This window comes from Mesoplodon bidens, assembly GCF_964165515.1.
Source record: "Mesoplodon bidens genome assembly, chromosome: 8".
Lineage (NCBI taxonomy): Eukaryota > Metazoa > Chordata > Mammalia > Artiodactyla > Ziphiidae > Mesoplodon > Mesoplodon bidens.
Window position 1 is genome coordinate 93,930,872 of NC_138165.1, and position 18,404 is coordinate 93,949,275.

At 53.7% G+C, this 18,404-nt stretch overlaps 1 protein-coding gene across 10 annotated transcripts in view; it reads right to left on the minus strand.

Moving 5' to 3' along the window:
• Nucleotides 1-6,060: 6,060 nt before the first annotated feature.
• TNS1 (tensin 1) overlaps nucleotides 6,061-18,404 on the minus strand; it is a 232,385-nt gene continuing 220,041 nt past the window's right edge. For all 10 annotated transcript variants that reach the window (XM_081242900.1, XM_081242898.1, XM_081242901.1 and 7 more), the window contains 5 exons: nucleotides 16,716-16,787; nucleotides 16,295-16,463; nucleotides 15,199-15,267; nucleotides 14,672-14,704; nucleotides 6,061-10,926 (listed from right to left, as the gene is read on the minus strand). In XM_081242900.1, the coding sequence (XP_081099026.1) occupies nucleotides 10,782-10,926; nucleotides 14,672-14,704; nucleotides 15,199-15,267; nucleotides 16,295-16,463; nucleotides 16,716-16,787 (488 nt within the window). In that variant the 3' untranslated portion in view covers nucleotides 6,061-10,781. The remainder of the gene's footprint in view (nucleotides 10,927-14,671; nucleotides 14,705-15,198; nucleotides 15,268-16,294; nucleotides 16,464-16,715; nucleotides 16,788-18,404) is intronic.

An 18,404-nucleotide genomic window follows, 5' to 3' on the forward strand; every position in this document is an offset into this window, starting at 1 on the left:
GCCTAACTCACCCTTCCCACCCCCCACCCCCAGCTCCAGGGGCTACACTGACCTTGCCGTTACCTCATTCCTTCCACCAACACTGATAGAGGGTCTCCGACATGCAGGACACTGTGCTGGGGCTTCAGATACAGACCTGGGTCCTTGCTCTTAGGGACTTTATAGTCGAGTGAGGGAGGGAGAAAATATTAAATACATAAGTGGTCAACCCGGCTAACATGTATGAGCATCTCCTGGTGGCCGGGCGCTATCCCAAGCTGCTTGTACAAGTGCAGACTCCCATGTCTTACCACAGCCCCCTGAGTCAGGTACCGTTACTACCATCTCACATTTACAGGTGTGGAAACAGCAAGGGCAAGAAACATGCCCAAGGTCACACAGCTAGTAGGGATGGAGCTAGAATTTGAACCCAGGCAGTCTGACACCACAGCCTGTGCACATAACCACTTTTCTACCTGGCCGCCAAAGGAGTGTCAAGTGACACTGTCAAAAGTGTTACCCACCCACCCCCCCAAAAAAGTGCTACCCAGGGGAGGTACAAGGGCTCAGACCCAAACGCCTCTCCTGCCCCTGGACCTTGGCACATGCTATTCCCTCGGCCTGAAACACCTTGCTCCCCGCCCTTTGCCCAGATCCTCTGCTGTTCACCCTTTGGACCTTAACATTCAGAAAGTGTCACTTCCTAAGGGACATGTTCTTTGCTCTCCTCAGACCATCCAGATCCATTTACAAACTCTTGTTGCATGATGTACCTTTTGCCCAGGGCATTTATCACATTGTGATGATAAATTTGCCATTTCTTCATAGGTTTTCCCTGCCCCCCCCTTCCCCACTGCCCTTAGACTGGGATGCTGCAAGATGAACAAACACCCAGATTGCTCAGTACCTCACATAGTAGATGCTCAGTAAATACCTGGAGAATTAACTAATTGACGGAGTGATTGACTTACTCAAGGTCACCCTGAGGTCTCCATGGCTGTGAGGTTTTCCTCATCTCTCCTGGTGGTCTCCTGCCCTCCTCGAGGACCCCTGCCCCACGTGCCCCCACTCCTGATATCCCCAACCAGTCCACGTCCCCTGAGGGAGGACCATGGCACTGTCAGGTCGGATTCTGCTCAGGCAGGATGTGGTGCTGGAGGTGGGCAGGGGGCTGGTGGCCTGAAAGTAGGGCACCCCCTACTTTCCCAGGACCTCACCCTGGAATGGGAGGTTTCGCAGGACCAGTCAGGGAATGGAGCAGAGGCTGAGAAGAGGGGCCCAGAGCCTGGACATCCTGTCTCGATGACCAGAGATGATCTTTAAACCCCATAAAAGCTGGAGCCATGGAGGCGGCTGTACCACCATCCCCAAGCCCTGTGGTCTGGAGTCAGGAGCCGGCGAGATCAATATCGCTCGGGATGCTTTCAGCTACAAGTCCTCTCTGCTGCCAAGTCTCCCCAGAGGCCTGAGAAAATGGAGTGGAGGAGGCAAGAGGCACAAGAAAAGGGGGAAATACGTATTCCTCCAGGGCCGACAGCCCAGTAGGAGACTAAGGGCCATGCTCCGTGCCATGTGGTCTCAATCCTCACACCGGCCCTCCAGGGTGGGTGTTAGCCCATTTTACAGATGTGAAAACTCGGCCCAGAGAGGGAAAAAACTTTCCTGAGATCCCAGCAAAGCCAGAACCACACCCAGCCAAGCTTCCCTCTGAGGCCAGCATGCTCCGAGGGAGGGCACCTTGAGGATGCTCATCTGCCGGCGGCGGGGCCCAGCCATGTCTGCACTCCCGGCTCTGGCCGGAAGAGGGGGCTCTCCTAGGCCGCGCACGCAGCCGCGCCCAGGATGGAGGCTGGGAGGGGCCTTCTGCAGTCCTAGCTCCCGACACCCGCAGGGATGGGGAACTCACCCTTCCCAAAGCATCCCTTTCATTACCAGCAGCCCTCTCTCTCTGACTTCCCTTTGGCCCTCACCTATGACAGTGTGACACCCAGAGCGGGCTGACTCTCTCGTCCAAGAGAGGCCTTCGCACAGCGGACAGCCAGCATCCCATCCTCCCCGCGCCATCTCTTCTCCAAGCCGAGCTCTCCCGGGCCCTTCTCCACCGACTGCAGCTTGCTCACGTGCCACGTGCCGTGTGTACCAGGCCTCCCAGTGGGTCTGACCCCCAGAACTCACAGGACTGCTCTCTCCCACCTCTGATCATGACGCTCTGCTAATTAGCTCAGTCAGGGGTCGGCTCACTGTGGGACAGCCCGTCCCCCTGCTGGCCTGGTACCCCTGGGCCTGAACAGAATGCTGGCAGGAAGGAGGAAGGAATGGAGACTCAGCACAGCCCAAGGGGCCAGGTCTCCTCTGTGTGTGTGTGTGTGTGTGTGTGTGTGTGTTCCTACACTTAACTGTCAGTGTTTTTATAAGCGGCCGTATCTTTTCCCTATTTTGAGCTGCTTGGAAACTGCTAAGACTAATAGTCATTTTCACCAACTAATGAGGAAAATCCAGTTCTTTAATAGAAGAAGGCAGACTTTGATCTAACACCGATGAGGAGGCATTCCAGAGCCCCTGGAGTTCGATTCTCCAGGCCCTTCCCTTCCCACCATCGTCTGTCTATAGGCCCTAGAGGGCATGCCCCCTAGAAAGACTGGCCCTTAGAGTGGCTGGGTAGAGCCCGGCCTGGGTGCAGGGGAGGGACATTTGGACAACATTCTCCCACCCCGAGAAGGAGGGACGTGAGGAAGGGCTGGCCGTGGGGAAGCCCAAGCCAATCGAGGGGACTTCTCCCCACTCTGGTCTCCTCCCTGTCCGTCTCTGGTACACACACACCTGCCATGGAAGAGTCCATTTAAGGAGTGCTTCTGTGCCCTGGCTGCCTGTAGAATCCCTGGGGAGAGACGAAAAACCCCGGCGCCCCAGCTGGTCCTCAGATCAATTCACTCAGAACCTCTGGGTGGGACCCAGGCTTCGGTACTTTTCAGCCAAGTCTGAGACCAAGTGAGACTGAGTGTGAGACTCCTCACCTACGGCCCCCAGCCCCACCCCTATGCCCCTCCTGCCCTCTCCTCAGCTGACGTTCCTGTCTCTTCCCAGGCGGGACTCTGCTCACACCCTGCATGTCCATCTGCTGCAACAGGAGTTCCTCCTCGCCAGGGCCAGGCCTCACCCCTACCTGGCCCCAGTCTCTGCAGAGACTCCAGAACCCCATCAGCAGGGTGGGCCCCAAGGTGAGGCCTAGGACCGCTAACCCCCAGTGTAGACCCAGACAAGAGCACTGCAGTCCTGACCTTTCAGGAGGTGCTGAGGCAAGGTCTGGGCTCAGCACCTCGAGCCCTGGGGTCAAGTCCCAGTTGTGTGAGACCCGCCCAGGCTGCTCGGACTTCAGTGCCTGCACAGGCTTCCTGGGGGTCTTGTTAACGTGCAGATTCTGATCTGTGGGTCTGAGGTGGGACCAGAGATTCTGCCTTTCTAATAAGCTCTCCACCGAGGCCGATGCTGACAGTGCATGGACCACACACTTCACACGAAAAGAAAAGGTCCTTTGGGTCTTCAGTGTACTGATAGGTCACGAGCGCTCACCTCCCTACCCCTCCCGCTGCAGCTCCAGCCCATTTCCTCTTCCTCTGGGCACTGGGAGCACAGCTGGCCCCCACCCTGCCTCACTGTTTAGTTCCCTCAAAGCCAGGCTAGATCAGCCCAGTGCACAGACCTAGCTCTCTCATCCCCTGCACCAGGCCCAGCCTCAGGTAGCCGCATCGCTCCACAGCTGGTTGTGCCCTCCCCCATCACACAGCAGGAGCCCTGGGCCACTCCCCGCAAGCCAGCACCACTGCCCAGGCCTAGAATCTCTGTCTGACCAATGCCGTCAGTTTGCTCTCCTGCCTGCCCATCACTCATCCGTCTGTCCTTCCTTCCTGGTGCAAACCCTGAGAGCAGAGGAAGAGGCATGAGCTGGGAAGTCAGCTCGCCTGGGTTCATAGCCTGGCTCTGCCCCTTGGCAACTCTGTGATTTCCGGCATTCTCTGAACCCCTTTGAATCTCAGTTTCTTTCTCTATAAAATGAAGACAGGGACACAGCCCTTATCTCACTGGGTGTGTGCCCATGAGAAAATACACATACGTGCTCAGTGCCATCCCTGGCACTTAGCAGGTGTGCTGAATGCCAGCTGTCACTAGTAGTGAGAAGCATCATCTCTGCCAGTTAGAAGCTATGTGACCTCTCACAGCCTCAGTTTCGTTGTTTGTCACTTGGGTATAACAACACCTGCCTCAGGGGTTCATTGGGAAGATTAGGCAGGACGAAGCCTAGCACACGGTAGAGGTGCAGTACATGTTAACCCACCATCGCAGGCAGGGTGTCTGTGCTCCACGTGTCTTTGTCCCTCAGAGCAGCAGTTCCCAAAGTATAGTCTGGGGCCTCAGAGATCCCTGGGACCCTTTCAGAGGTTGTGTAAAGTAATAGCTATCGAAACTAATTTCTTAATAATGCTAAGCTGTTATTCGTCTTTTTCACTCTCATTTTCCCACGAGTGTATGGTGGAGTTTTCCAGAGGTGCATATGTGTGATATCACAACAAAGGGAATGCAGGAGCAGACAGGAGAATCCAGCTGGCTTCTGTTAAGCCAGGCATGAAAGAGGCTTTTCAAAAATGCAAAACAGTGTTACCCTTCTCATCCAATCTTTTTTGTTTTAGAAAATACAATTTTTCATAAAAAAGCTATTTATGTTAACGTAGTGAGTTTTGGGTTTGTTTTTTTTTTTTTTTGCGGTACACGGGCCTCTCACTGTTGTGGCCTCTCCTGTTGCGGAGCACAGGCTCCGGACGCGCAGGCTCAGCGGCCATGGCTCACAGGTCCAGCTGCTCCGCGGCATGTGGGATCCTCCCGGACTGGGGCACGAACCCGTGTCCCCTGCATCGGCAGGCGGACTCTTAACCACTGCGCCACCAGGGAAGCCCAACGTAGTGAGTTTAACATTGCTGTGGAAGTGACTTAATGAACATTTTAAAAATACTCTCAGCTTTAATTTATAATATGGTAAATATGGAAAGAGATAATCCAGATGAGCAAAAGCTCTTTGGGGTCCTCAATACTTTTTAAGACTGTAAAGGAATCCTGAGACCAAACAGTTTGAGAAGACTGCCACGTGTCATGGTGCTCATTGTGCTGGCCACATGGGGGTCTCAACACTCACTCTCCCAAATCAGCTCATTCGAGCTCAAATCAACTCGATGAGGAACTGCAGCTGTGTCATATGAGTATCTGAGATCTCCCAAGGAACACTGTACTGTGCTAGGCATGCTTCACCTCAAACTTTCTGAATGGAGAGGAATTTACCTAGGACCACTGGGCCTGGTGTCCAAGTGAGATACACACTTGCCGTCTGATGGGCAGACACTGGTTTTGCCTGGCAGCCTCTATTCCTCCTTCCTCTGATAAATCTCACCCTTTTAGGGACCAGCCACTGCCCCATTCTCAGTTCCCGTGGTTCAGAAGGCTCCAGAGGCAGTCATGTGACCCAGATCCAGATGGAGCGGTTGGTTCAGAATTAGTCATATGACCCCAGCAGGGTCTATCAGAGCCAATGAGCATTTGTCCCAGGTTTTTGCTGAAAGCACTGGGAGAAAAGAGCTCTCTTTTACTAGTAGGATGAAAGCCTGGAGCCTCGAGTGGCCATATTCTGGAGCATCCAGTGGTACCACCACTGGGATAGAGCTTGCCTGAGAATTAAGCCAACTCAGAACCAAGTAATGGAGACAAATTCCTGATTCTGCCATTTGAGCCCCTGGAACCAGCTGTGCTTGGACTTCTTGGTTATGTGTGCCACTAAATTCCTTTTTTTTTTTTTTTTACCCTTAAACCATTTTGATTTGAGTTTGTCTTCTAGCTAAAACAGTCCAGATGAAAAACTCATTGTAATTAGACCCAAGATCTGGATGGTAGGGAAGCCCTGGGAGGATGTGGCGTGAGTCGTCCGCCACCAGCATCCCTGAAGCCCACCACATATCCGGAGCCTGGGTGAGGCCCCTTTTTACCCAGTGGAGACCTGACGGATCCCCTTTCCAAACAACACAGCTAGTTAACAGCACAGATTTTTCTTTCACTTTATCATTTATAAAGCCATACAATGGATTGCAAAGAAACAAAGCAGCTGTACAGGAGTGGGACAGCATCAGTGTACAGTACATTCACAACCAGGGTAAGTAGCATACATCAGGGTTTATACAAGGTGACAGAGATTACAGGCACGATGATACAAAATAGAAAGTATATTTCCATCTATATAAATACACAGCCAGGGCATCAGGAGGATGCTGGGTTATTCGGTTTTTCCTGCAGAGGGTCTGGGAGGCAGGAGGGGATGGAGGTGAGGAATTTCTTACATCTGTTTTGAATGACACGTCAGAGAGGGGCGAGGTGGGGAAACACAGCATGCACGCACAGATGAGCTCTCACACACATGAGCCACATGTGGACACGCAGGAGAGTCTCAAGCTGTTGAACACTGATTAGAAACAAAAGTGGGCTATCCCTTTACAATTACCTCGCAGCTGGGAAAAGTCCAGGTGTGGGAAATAAACAGAGGTCCTCCAGCACTTCAACATCTGAGGACAGAGAAGCGCCACCCCGTGTGGTTGATCCCCACCATCACCGGCACTGAGATTCCCCCAATCAGGGGCCCTACAAGCCTTGCCTCCTGAGTCCTTTCGCCGCTGGGTGATAGTGAACTTGACATCCCACTGCCAACCACCTCCGACCCAACTCCTAAGTTCCCTAAAGAGACAAGCAAAAAATGCACACACATACACCCACACTTGCACACACGCGCGCACACGTTCTGTGTTACCACTGGCCAGGGCACTCCAGTCTCGGGATTCCGGGGCCTCGACCCGGGTGAAAAGTAGCCCCGGGACTCTGCCCCCAGCCTCTCCAAGGATCCCAAGGGTGGGGAGATGTAGGGGCAGGAGGCAGCCCTTGGAAAGGGCATTGGCCTCCTCGATCCCCGCCAGATCCAGATCCTGAAGCTGGGAAAGACCAAAGCAGGGGAGAAGACCCGGGAGGCAGGGGTGATGAACGAACATCCCAGGGAAGGGGGCCATAGACACTGCTCCACGTACAGACTCGTCCACAGACCCCTGGGTGGCACCAGGGGCCTGCCCAACCTCTGCTCGGCCCATCCAAATGGGCAGAAGGATGTTCGACTCACCTCCCTCCGGGAGCCCCTTTACAGAGAATCACACGTGTCCCCTGGGCTCCCTCTTACGGTCACACGGCCACCAGGTCCCCCCACCCCTATCCTGCCTGTCTCTGACACACCCAGGGATCGCTCAAAACCCTGCCAGGGAAGAAGGAATCCTGGCAGTCCGCAAGCATTTGGAGCTGCTGCGGGAGAGGCTCCAATGAAGACCTGGGTCAGAGGGCCTTTCCGAAACCTAGGACACAATGTCTCTGTCCCTGGAACACCTGGCTGGAGGAGGGAGCCAGAACACCACGATCGCAGGGCAGGGGCATCCGCTCAGCCCTGGAGCTCCATCAAACTGTTCCCTTCCTCCCCATTTCCCCTCCGGGGTCACCTCTCCACTATTCCCATGCCCGGTCCTCCCCTCTCGCTCCATCTGGGAAGGGCCCCGGGGACCTTGCTGGGCCTCTCTCCCTGCTGAATTGGAGGGCTGCCACTTCCCTGCCCCCTGTTCCCTCCAGACACCGTACACGGCAGCTACGGTGAGGCCTCGGCTGCCTCAGAGGCCTGGACGTACAGCAAGACACAGGCTGGGCCTGGGGCTGAGGCCTGAGCTCGCCTGGGGTCTGCATCCCTGCATCGCAAGCTGACCAGGCATCTCCGGCCTCCGGCTCTTTCTTGCCAACTCCTCCCAGACCCTTTCCCATCCCCAACTCCCCAGCCCACTTTCAAGACCAGACGGCACTCTCCTGGCTGACAAACAGATTCAACAATAAACAACAGCAAAAAAGGTTGGGGAGAGGGACGGGGAGAAGAAAGGATAAACATTCACACAATAATAATAATTATTAAAAGTGCTTTCTTTTAAAGGAAATCTTTGGCAAGAACATACTGCAGTGCTGTGGTCGTGTGTGTGTATGTGCGCACATGTGCAAGGTGCACGGGCCTAACCTGTGAGACACGGGAGGGTTATCCCAAGCAGTGTCTGACCCAAAGGGGAGACCACGGTGGAGATTGGGGTACCCTTCCCCATCGTTCTTCTGGACAGGCCACACTCTCGGAAACTGACTCTTTCCAGAAGGATGTTGGGTCGGGGGAGTCGATCAGCTCCCCAGCATCTCGAGTCCTTCCCAGAGTCCCACATGGCTCAGGCCTGAGTGGGGTGGGCTGCTGGTGGGCGGTGGGAAAGCACGTGTGAAGGCTGACCCCAGACTCACATGAAGGGTCTGATGCTCCGCCCGGCCATCCAGACCAGGAGGAGAGAGTTCCCGGGCTGTCCAGGGGGAGATCAAGATATTTACAGAGGAAGTGGGTGGGAATATCCTCTTCTGTCTGGGAAGAGAGTTGGGGTTAGGTAGGGAATGAGAGAGGGGAAATCGCCGTGTCTGGCTTGAAAGCCTCAGAAGGAAGAGCCCTTTGGGGGAGTCTTGGTCACTAAGGACAAGGTTTCAATCTTTGGGGAGCAGGGGGCTACTCCCCACCATCTTCAGACGCTCTCCTTTCCAACTCCCTGAAACAAAACATCCACACAGATACAGCTTCTTGGAAGAGAAAAAAAAATACAAGACGCACACGTCACCCACGCCCACCACACACACCCGTGTCCCCTGCAGGCTCACACAGCTGCTCGGGCCTGCAGGGAGGCGGGGTGCTAAGCCCTCATCTGTGGGGGCTGACAGCCAGGCCCAGCTTGCCAAAGGTAAGGGGGGGTGAAGGGGATGGAACACGTGCACCCCCTCCCCGCTGAGTCCTAGCCAGAGTCTAGGGAAGGCCAGGGCCAGGGCAAGGAGACCCCTGATTGCTCCAAGGAGAAAGGGCCCTACCTTTCAGGCTTCACTTATAGGTACAGAGAGAGATGGGGACTGGATTATGCCGGGGAGGCAATAAAGCTATATGGGGAAATAATAAATACTTCTTGTCAATTTACCTATTCTTTTTTTGTAACCTTTTCTTATATTTCATTAGCTTACAGATTCTGTCAGTATGTCTCACATATATATTATATATATTTATATATCAGTACAATGCCTCTCTTTAGGGAACCCAGAGGCTTAAGAAGCTACTCAAGGATGGAGTCCTGGTGGATCTTCCATCTGGCTTAGAGCACTTGGGTGGTGGTCAGGGAGTGCCCAATCGCCCAGTTGGACTCTCAGTCCTTTGGCCTAAATGTGCGCCTTCTGCCCTCTGCTCCACGGCGGCTGGGCTCTGGGGGGGAAACCAAGGCAGAAGGGGGAAGCGCAAGGCTTTGGTATCGCAGGCAGGCCGTGTGGTGTGCAGGCAGCATCCCCCAGAACTCTGACCAGCTCCCGTGGGCGGTCCAGCAAAAGTCAGACCCCCGATCCCTTGCAGAGGGAGCACAGGAACTGCAGGGGTCTCTCCTGGGCCTCGCCGAGCAGGGCTTATAGAAGCAGGTTCCCAGGATGAGCCCCAACATGGGGACCCTGCAGGACAGGACAGGGAAGAGCAGGAAGGCTCAATCGCCAGCACCCAAAAAGGCAACATGCACATAAGCAAGTCTGAGAAAGGCTGGTCTGGGGCACGAAACCCAAGAAGAGGCTGAGGGCTGGGAGCTGGCGGGAGCCACCTGCCCAACCCCGAGGCTGGGCCACACGCCTCGGGGAAGGTGCCTAGAGCTCAGCAGCCTCCCTTCCTGAGGGATCTCTTCCCCAGAGCTCCGGACACACAAGTCGCCATCTCCTCAAACCAACGCTCCAGCTTCCTGGTGGAGGCAGATCAGGGGTAACGTTGCAGCGTGGCCAGACCCACTCCGTGGGGGTCTCTGCTGAGGAGAAGGGGTTGGCGGCACCCAAGGCCGTTAGAGCAGATGCAGGGACCAGGAGAGCGTCCATTACCCACAATCCTGGGTGTTCCTGGGGAAGGGGGCTTATGCCCCCTCCCTGCTGCCCTGTCACCCCCGACTCTTAACTTTCTTTGGACAGTATGCACTTGTGTGTGCAAACACAGGGGACACGGACAAGTATACCTGTTTATAATTCAAGCTGAGAGGCAAACAGAAATCAGTGTGTGAGGATGTGGGTGCGGTCGTATATACACCCCATAAAGACACCCACAAACTGTACATCAAAGGCAGAGCAAAGAGACCTTAGGGGCCTCAGGTCTGAGATACTTCCAAAAGCAAAAGTGCCACCACTGGATGTCCCATGGTGGCTCTTTTTGGTGTGGTGATCTACCCTAGAGGTGGACAGACAAAGATTCTCTTGACAGGATTTCTCCTTGCAAAGCAGTTGGGTTAGGAAGAAAGAGCTTTTCCATTTCCCCCCAAAGTGTGGATCTCCAGAGAGGTTCATTCTGCCTCTCTTGAGGAGTTCCATCCTCTCGGAGGGTGGAGGAGTTAGGTGGACCTGGTTAGTTTTGGAGGCTCTGGGGGTTTTGTAGTATCCATCTCCCCGGGGGAATCCGAGTTATTCTCCTCCATCTTTTTCCTTCTTTCTCTCTCTCTCCCCCTCCCCGCTCAATTCACTTCCCTCTCCCCACATTACACTTTCTTCTCTCCTTCTCCAAAATTGGCCCAAAGTCCTCCTTCTGGATTCAAGGATGGTCAGGATGCACAGGTCCCTTCCCCACATACCCATCCCCACTGCCCTGGCCCCGGGCAAGGGGAGGGGGGAGTTCATCTCTTCTGGCCGGCACTCAGCATGACCTTGGAGACAAAGTTGACGATGGCGGAGGCCGGCTGGTTGGGGTCAAGCTCAGCAAAGAGGTGGCAGGCGTTGTCCGTGGTGCTGCCCTGTTTCCGGGCCACAAAGCCGAAGAGCCTGCAGGGGCGGGAGACGGGTGACAGGTGTGAGGTGGGGGGTGCAGGAGGAACCCCAGGCCTGGGAGAGGCGCCAGGAAAGCAAGCTCATCTTTGCTCCCTTCCCCATCTTTCCCTACCTCCCTGAGCACTGGGCACTGAGGGTGGAGCATGTGAGAGAATCCTTTCTCTCCTTCACCAACAAGAAAACCAGTGCCTGGAGATAGCAGGTCACTTGTTCAGGGTCAGCAGAAATTCCCCTTTGTGGGCGGGGAGCAGGGGGAAGAGGTACTGGAGGTGAGTGACAAGACCGGACAGTAAGAGGTGGGGATGAGACTAAAAATAAAATGGGACATTCCTAGACCAGCTTCTCTCGGCCCATCCCTGCCACACCCCTAGCCGAATGTTCTTACACACAGCACATAAACAAAGTGCCGTCTGCCTGTCAAAGGGCCCGGCCACCTCAGACACCACAGAGGGTCAGAGACCAAAGGACGAGGGGCCACCGTCCCCCACCACACACACACACACACACACACACACACACACGCACACACACACACTTCTCCACAGAATGGGAGGGGGAGGGGGGCCCCACACCTGTTCCCCCCCAAACCCCACTCCCCATACCAGGACTGGAGTGACTGAGCGTTCTCTCTGTGCAAAACAGAGTTAAAAATACGAGCGCGGAAGAACAGAATGTGAGCTCGGGTCCCCTCCCAGCCAGCACATTGCTGGATGGGGAAATCGGGACAGCTGGAGATTCCGATGGAAACCCCTCTCCCAGGACTGGACGGACCACAGCAGCTAAAATTAGCAAAGTTGGGACTGGCTTACCACACACACACACACACACACAGGGCTTCACACAGTTTTGCTGTACCCAAATGTGTTTCAGGGGCTGGGGACAATCAGGCCAGAGGTCTGGGGTAACAGTCTACCCAAGTGGTGGGGAAGCCTGGGCCCGTGGATCACCCCCGCCGGAGCCCCCTCTCCAGGCCAGGATGGAGAACCGGCCCACCTCTCAGGCCTGAGCACTGCCCGCCTGCCCTCCCTTCATGTTTATTTCAGCTCTGTGGGCCTCAGGGCCAACTCAACAGTAGTCCAAGTCCTTCCTCTGCTTGGAGGAATGGATGCGGCAAGACACCTCAGCCCCCAAGGGCAGAGAGGAGTGCTTACAAGCACCCAAGAGCGAGCACCTCCTTAGATTGGGGGCCTGAGGCATCTCGCTTGCCTCACCCTCGTCCAGCCCTGAGCTCTCCTAGGCCTCCACAAGGGCAAGTCAGAAGGAAGCTCAGCACAAAAGCTGCTCCTCAATGAGGAATTTCCAGGCCTGGGACCAGCCTGCTTCTGTCCCGGATCCATCTCCCCCTCGCAGGGCCGGGTGGTGAGTAAGACAAGACCCTTCAAACGCAGAGCTCTGGCCTCCTGGCTGGCGGCAGGGACTTGGAGACCCCAATGACCCCATGAGCCCCAGGGGAGGCTGAGATAAGCTTTGAGAGGACTACACACAGGGGCCTCTTTTCAGCTGAGCTGCTAACTCTTTGTATGACCTTGGGCCAGGAGAGGTCTCCTCCATCCCACATGGCCCCTCTGGATGAAACAGAGCAGGACCCTATGGTCCTTGCCCCCTATGTCTTCTGCCTGCCTTTTGTCTGTGGAAAAACTTTAGCCAGAGAATAAGTTTAATCAGAGAAAATGCAGAAACAAAGGAAGACAGCCCGACAACACTAAATAATAGTAGTTTAGTCACTAAGCATAGTCAAGGACCTTTGGTTCCTTCTCAAGGCCTATAGATAATATTCTGAGACACATCCACCTTCCCACCAGGTGGAAGAAGTTAACTACATCATGACCAGACCGTAGCTATGACATAAGCTGCCCCAATTCCAAGAACTGGCCTCAAGGAAATGCGAACAAACCAACCCCGGAACTAAAGATGAATTGTACTTAAAACAATCAAGATGACGCTGGTCAGACCACCAATGACCAATTTCAAGATGATGGTCAGAGCTGACCATGCTGTTTCTGCATGTAGCCCCATCCCTCCGTCTATAAAAGCTCTTGCGCCCGGGTTGTCAGTGGCGGGGGGGGCGGCCTTTGGACAGGCATCCACCCTCCCCTGTGACTGCCGGCATCCAAAATAAAGCAAACTTTCCTTTCCACCAACCTGGCCTCTTTATTGGCTTTTGAACGGGGAGCAGCCAGACCCCACTTTCGGTTACATGGACACCCCCAGAAGGAGGTTTCATCGTGCTGACCCTGGTCAGTTCCACTCATCTGGACCTCAGTGGCCTCACTGGGCCTCCTCCTCGCTCTCCTCCTCCCTGCCTCCATCCTTTCATTTCCTTACTAAATATCTATCAGCCCCTCCCACACGGCAGATACAGTCGTGCCCTCAGGGAGCTTGCAATCTGGTGGCCTCCCCAGCCCCATCCCCATGAAATCAGCTCTCTGCTGCTCCCACACCCATTTCTACCTGTCATATAAGACCCTTTTTTTTTTTTTTTTTTTTTTTTTTTGCGGTACGCGGGCCTCTCACTGCTGTGGCCTCTCCCGTTGCGGAGCACAGGCTCCAGACGCACAGGCTCAGCGGCCACGGCTCACGGGCCCAGCCGCACCGCGGCATGTGGGATCCTCCCGGACCGGGGCACGAACCCATGTCCCCTGCATCGGCAGGAGGACTCTCAACCACTGCGCCACCAGGGAAGCCCTAAGACCTATTTTTAAACATAGTTTCTTTCCCCAAACCTTCCCAAATCAGCAGTGGTTTTAATTTCTTTTTAACAGTGAAAGTTTTCTTTTTCTAAAGCCAATCTAATATGAGGTCTGGATATGTAAAGGTGATATAGCAGTACTTATGGAGATAACTGGATCAACTCAACAGTGTAACATTTACCTATGATAAAGTCAATCAGTGGGAAAAAAATGGGGCTGTTTGGGTGAGCCCGACAGAGTAAAAGGTGGAATTATGGACCATAGTGACAGTCTTATGTCAGCTTCAGTACCCAGGTTATTCCTATACTTTGTTTTGGTTTTACTGAGAAAACTCTGATTCATCCTGATAAATAACTGCAAATCGTACCTCCCCTCAAAGCGGCTCAGTTACAACCTGAGGAACCCAGCGTTCCTTGGAGCCCAGTTTGAAAACCACTGCAGCACCTTAGCCTGCTTATACACTTCTCTTATCTACTGTGCTAACATCAGGCACCCGAGGGCAGAATCCGCCTCCTGGTTGGTCTGAATTTTCCCAGGGCTGAGTTAGTTCCCTGGAAGCACTTACGAAATGCCAAATAGATGGAAAATTGACCAAAGGACCCCAGGGCCATCAGTGGAATTTCGGAAGGAATTCAGACCTACCGGACTCCCGTGGTCTGACGTGGAGGTCTAGCCCAGCCACGTCATGCACGGAAGTCCTCCAAGAGAACAGGAATGGGAATCAGGATGTCAGGATTGCGGCAGAAAAGATCATTTAAACAGCCCCTGCCCCACTGCCGTCACCTCCAATAAAACTCTCAGCTTTCAGATCCCCTCCTCAGACCCCTGCTGGTCTGGGCCTGAGAGAGGGAAGGGGACAAGACTGGAGGCTGGGTCTTTGGCCTCGAGGCAGGAGAAGGCCAAAGACCTGGCTGCCTGGGCAAGCTTTTCTCCAGAGCTGCCCTTTGCCTAGCCCCTGTTCCTGGATTCTAAGCCCACTCCCGCACCCACCTCTGCCCCAGCCAAGGAGCACAAAGACCAGCCAGCCGGGTGGGGAGAAGCATACTTACTTAGCAGGGGAACCTCCCTCCGTCTTCATCCACCTGTGGAGAGAATGACAGCATAGCGTAAACCACCTTCTCCCTCAGAGCCCAGCCCCGGGTGTGCCCGGAGCCCTGGGGGAAGGCACAGCCCCTGTGCCAGGGCGGTGGGAGCCTCCAAAGATCATGCAGCAGGGCATTCACAGTGGAGAGAGCACTGCGGCCTGCCTCCCAAGGAGCTTTCCCCAAGGTGGAGAGGAGAAGCAACTTCAGGGTCAGAGGGGTAGAAGCAGGCATTTGGGTCCCTGGGAGGGGCTTCAACTTGGTGGCGGGAAAAACTCAAGAAGAGGCCAACACAGCTACTCACGGTCCCACAGGCATGGGCAGATCTTCAAATTGAGCCAAGAATGCACACACACACACACACACACACACACACACAGGAGTGCATACACACACACATAGATGCGTGCACACACACACACACGTACATGCATACACACAGACTTCAGTGTTCGAAAGATGGCTGGGAAGGCAAGTGTCTACAAGAGACTTACTTCCTCTCCTGTGGATCCAGGTCACAGAAGGTGATGGTGTTGAGGGGGTAGTGGCGTCTGAAGAAGAGCCTGTGGCACACACATCAGATAAACAGAGAATGAGTGCTGGAGTGACTCCTCCTTCAGGTCAGGCCACCACCTGTGGCTGTCACAGGTCGACACAGCCTTTCCCTTCTGAGCATGATGGACTGGGCTGCTCCCTCTGGGGACATAAAGCCATGCATAGGGACAGAGAGATGTCTCATAGAAACATGTCCCAAATGCTAGAGGCTAGGAAAAGAAGGAAGAAACTGGCATTGAGGAATGAGAAACGGGGGCACTCTGGAGGAGGAAGAAAAGGGGCTGGGGAGAGAGCATGAGAGGAAGGGCCTCTGCTCTAGAAAGCAGGGACTTTGATCAGTTGCATTTACAGCTGTATAACAAATGCAGCCATATTTGTGGAAGGAAGGAGGGATGGATGGATGGATGGATGGATGGAGAGAGGGAGACAAATTAGTGAAGGGATAAATGGGTGGGCGAAGATAAATGGGGGATGAATGGATGCAGGAATGGATGGATCATTTGGTGAGTGGGTGAGAAAGTGGATGGATGGGTAGGTCACAGGGTTGGGGGGAGCCCAACACAGAAGCAATTAGAAGAATCTTACTGGGCTTCCCTGGTGGCGCAGTGGTTAAGAATCCGCCTGCCAATGCAGGGGACACGGGTTCAATCCCTGGTCCGGGAAGATCCCACATGCCGCGGAGCAGCTAAGCCCGTGCACCACAACTACTGAGCCTGCGCTCTAGAGCCCGCGAGCCACAACTACTGAGCCCGCGAGCCACAACTACTGAGCCTGCGAGCCACAACTACTGAGCCTGCGTGCCACAGCTACTGAAGCCTGCGCGCCTAGAGCCCATGCTCTGCAACAAGAGAAGCCACCGCAATGAGAAGCCCGTGCACCACAACGAAGAGTAGCCCCCACTCACCACAACTAAGAAGAAAAGCCCACGCTCAGCAACAAAGACCCAAAGCAGCCAAAAATTACTTACTTAATTAATTAATAAAAAACAAACAAACAAAAACCCACCATCTTTAGAAAACAAAAAAAGAACCTTACTTTCTCTGGTTGTCAGTCAGTGTAATTCCCTGGGCAGAAACTTTGAAGTGGACGATGGTGGCAGCCGGTGTGGGGTCAGTAGCCAGTGTCTCAGAAGTGGCTTTGGAGATGGCCTGTGGCCCAGTGAGTGACTCCATGTCCACAGAGTTGATGAAGAGCACGTTGCAGGCTGGAAGAAACCCACCCAAGGAGGTGTCATGGGGGCCGAAGTGGGTGGGAACCACCCCCAGGTCCTCTCTTCAGAAAGAAGACAGCAGATGAATTTCAGGCCAGCCTTGGGCCAAGGCATCTGCACACAGAAATGTGGTCTGCCCGGAGACATCTGGGTCTGGGAGAGATATCTAGCCTGCACCTACAGGAGGGTACAGGGCCAGGGGGAGGAAAGGCCTGGGCAGGGATCCCATCGGGGGTGGCCACTCACCTGCCCCTTGCTTCAGCAGGTCACTGGTTGAGTTGGCAGGGCCCGAGCTATCTTTTGATTCATCTGTGGGGTCTGAGACAAAAATTTAATTCAGCTGGTAATTAAAACTCCAGAGCTGGAAAGAAGCACAAGGTTGGCTGGGCCTCAGGCTAGCTCTGCAAATACTCTGTGCAACGGATACCGCTTCTCATAACAAGCCCTGGCAGTCAGCACGTGTGTCCAGTTTGAACGTCTAGTGATTGCTCTAAGTATTCAGCACACTGGTTGAGAGCTGTGGAGTCCAACAGAGCAGGGTTCAGATGCTCACCCAGCCACTTGCCAAGTGTCTATAAAACGGAGGGGATGATGAGAGTACTCACGTCCCTGGGTTTCTGAGATGTTCCGTGTACAGTGTTAGTCCAGTGGATGACATAAAGCAAGCCTTCAAGTGGCAACTGATATGGTTGTTTTGCATTGACGTGTCTTAGGTGTAGATCAGTAAATGCCCTAATTCATTACACCACAATGCAGCACAACTACAATTTCAATATTAATAAGAACTGAGCATTGTTTATACCAGCATTTCTCAGACTTTGGTGCGCAGGCTTGTTAAAACACAGATTTCTGGGCACCACCCTAAAGCTTCTGATTAGGTGGGGCTTGAGAATATCTACATTTTTAACAAGTTCCCAGGGGTGCTGATGCTGCTGGTCTGGGGACTGTACTGTGAGAACCACTGGCTTATACAATGTAAATAGAGAGCAGTTTTATAATTATTAAATTACTTAGAAATATAATTTAATTAGTGTCTAAATCATGTGGTTAATAGGGCTATTTAAATAGTATTTGAACTTTTAAGTTGATAATAGTGGTCAATTATCATTAATAATTCAATGAATCAAATTGGATACATAGATATTGTCAAATAATATTGGAGGTTTTAAGTATGGACATGACCCCAGGACTTCCAAGAGAGACTGAAAGCAAGTCCCAGACACAATTCCGAATATCCTATTATTGGACAGAGAGCATGGGGAGAAGGCACCCCAGTTACCAGTTCCTAGACCTCAAGTTCAGGGCCAGGCATATTCCCCTCCCCTCATGGGAGCCCCGTGTATCTGGGGCTGCATAATGGAAGCCTGTGCTGTTGAAAGGTTTGGGGTGTCCATCCGCCTTCCTCCGAGGCTGGGACACCTCTCTAAGAGAAACTAAAATCTCTTTTGCCAGCCCCAGTGTCTCACTCAAATTCTCACCCTATACGTCCCAAAGCTCTTGAGTTCCGTTCGTACTTCCCACAATCAGAAGAGGGCTTGCTCCTCCCATTAGCTCCATGTCCCCTTGGCGAGGGAACACCCTCTCAGCCATGCAGACTAGAAACGCCAGGGACATCTTGGGCTTCCTGTCTCCTTCCCACGCCATGTGGATCCCTAAGAGGTCCCTCGAGGGTGCTCTCTCCTCTCCATTCAGACCGCCCTCCCACACCTGGATGCCCCATGACCTATCTCTGCCCTCCCCTCCCCCCTCCCTCGGCCCTGCCCACTGATGCCCATCTCACCCTCCGGACACGGTCCTCCCCATGGCTGTCTCCTGCTTCTATTTCCTCCCCTGGGATGAGTCGTAATTCTCAGGATTCAAGCATGAATTCTTAAAGCCTCCAGAGAATTTTCTCTGGAGCAATCTGGCAAGTCAATTATGTGTGTTTCTGGAATT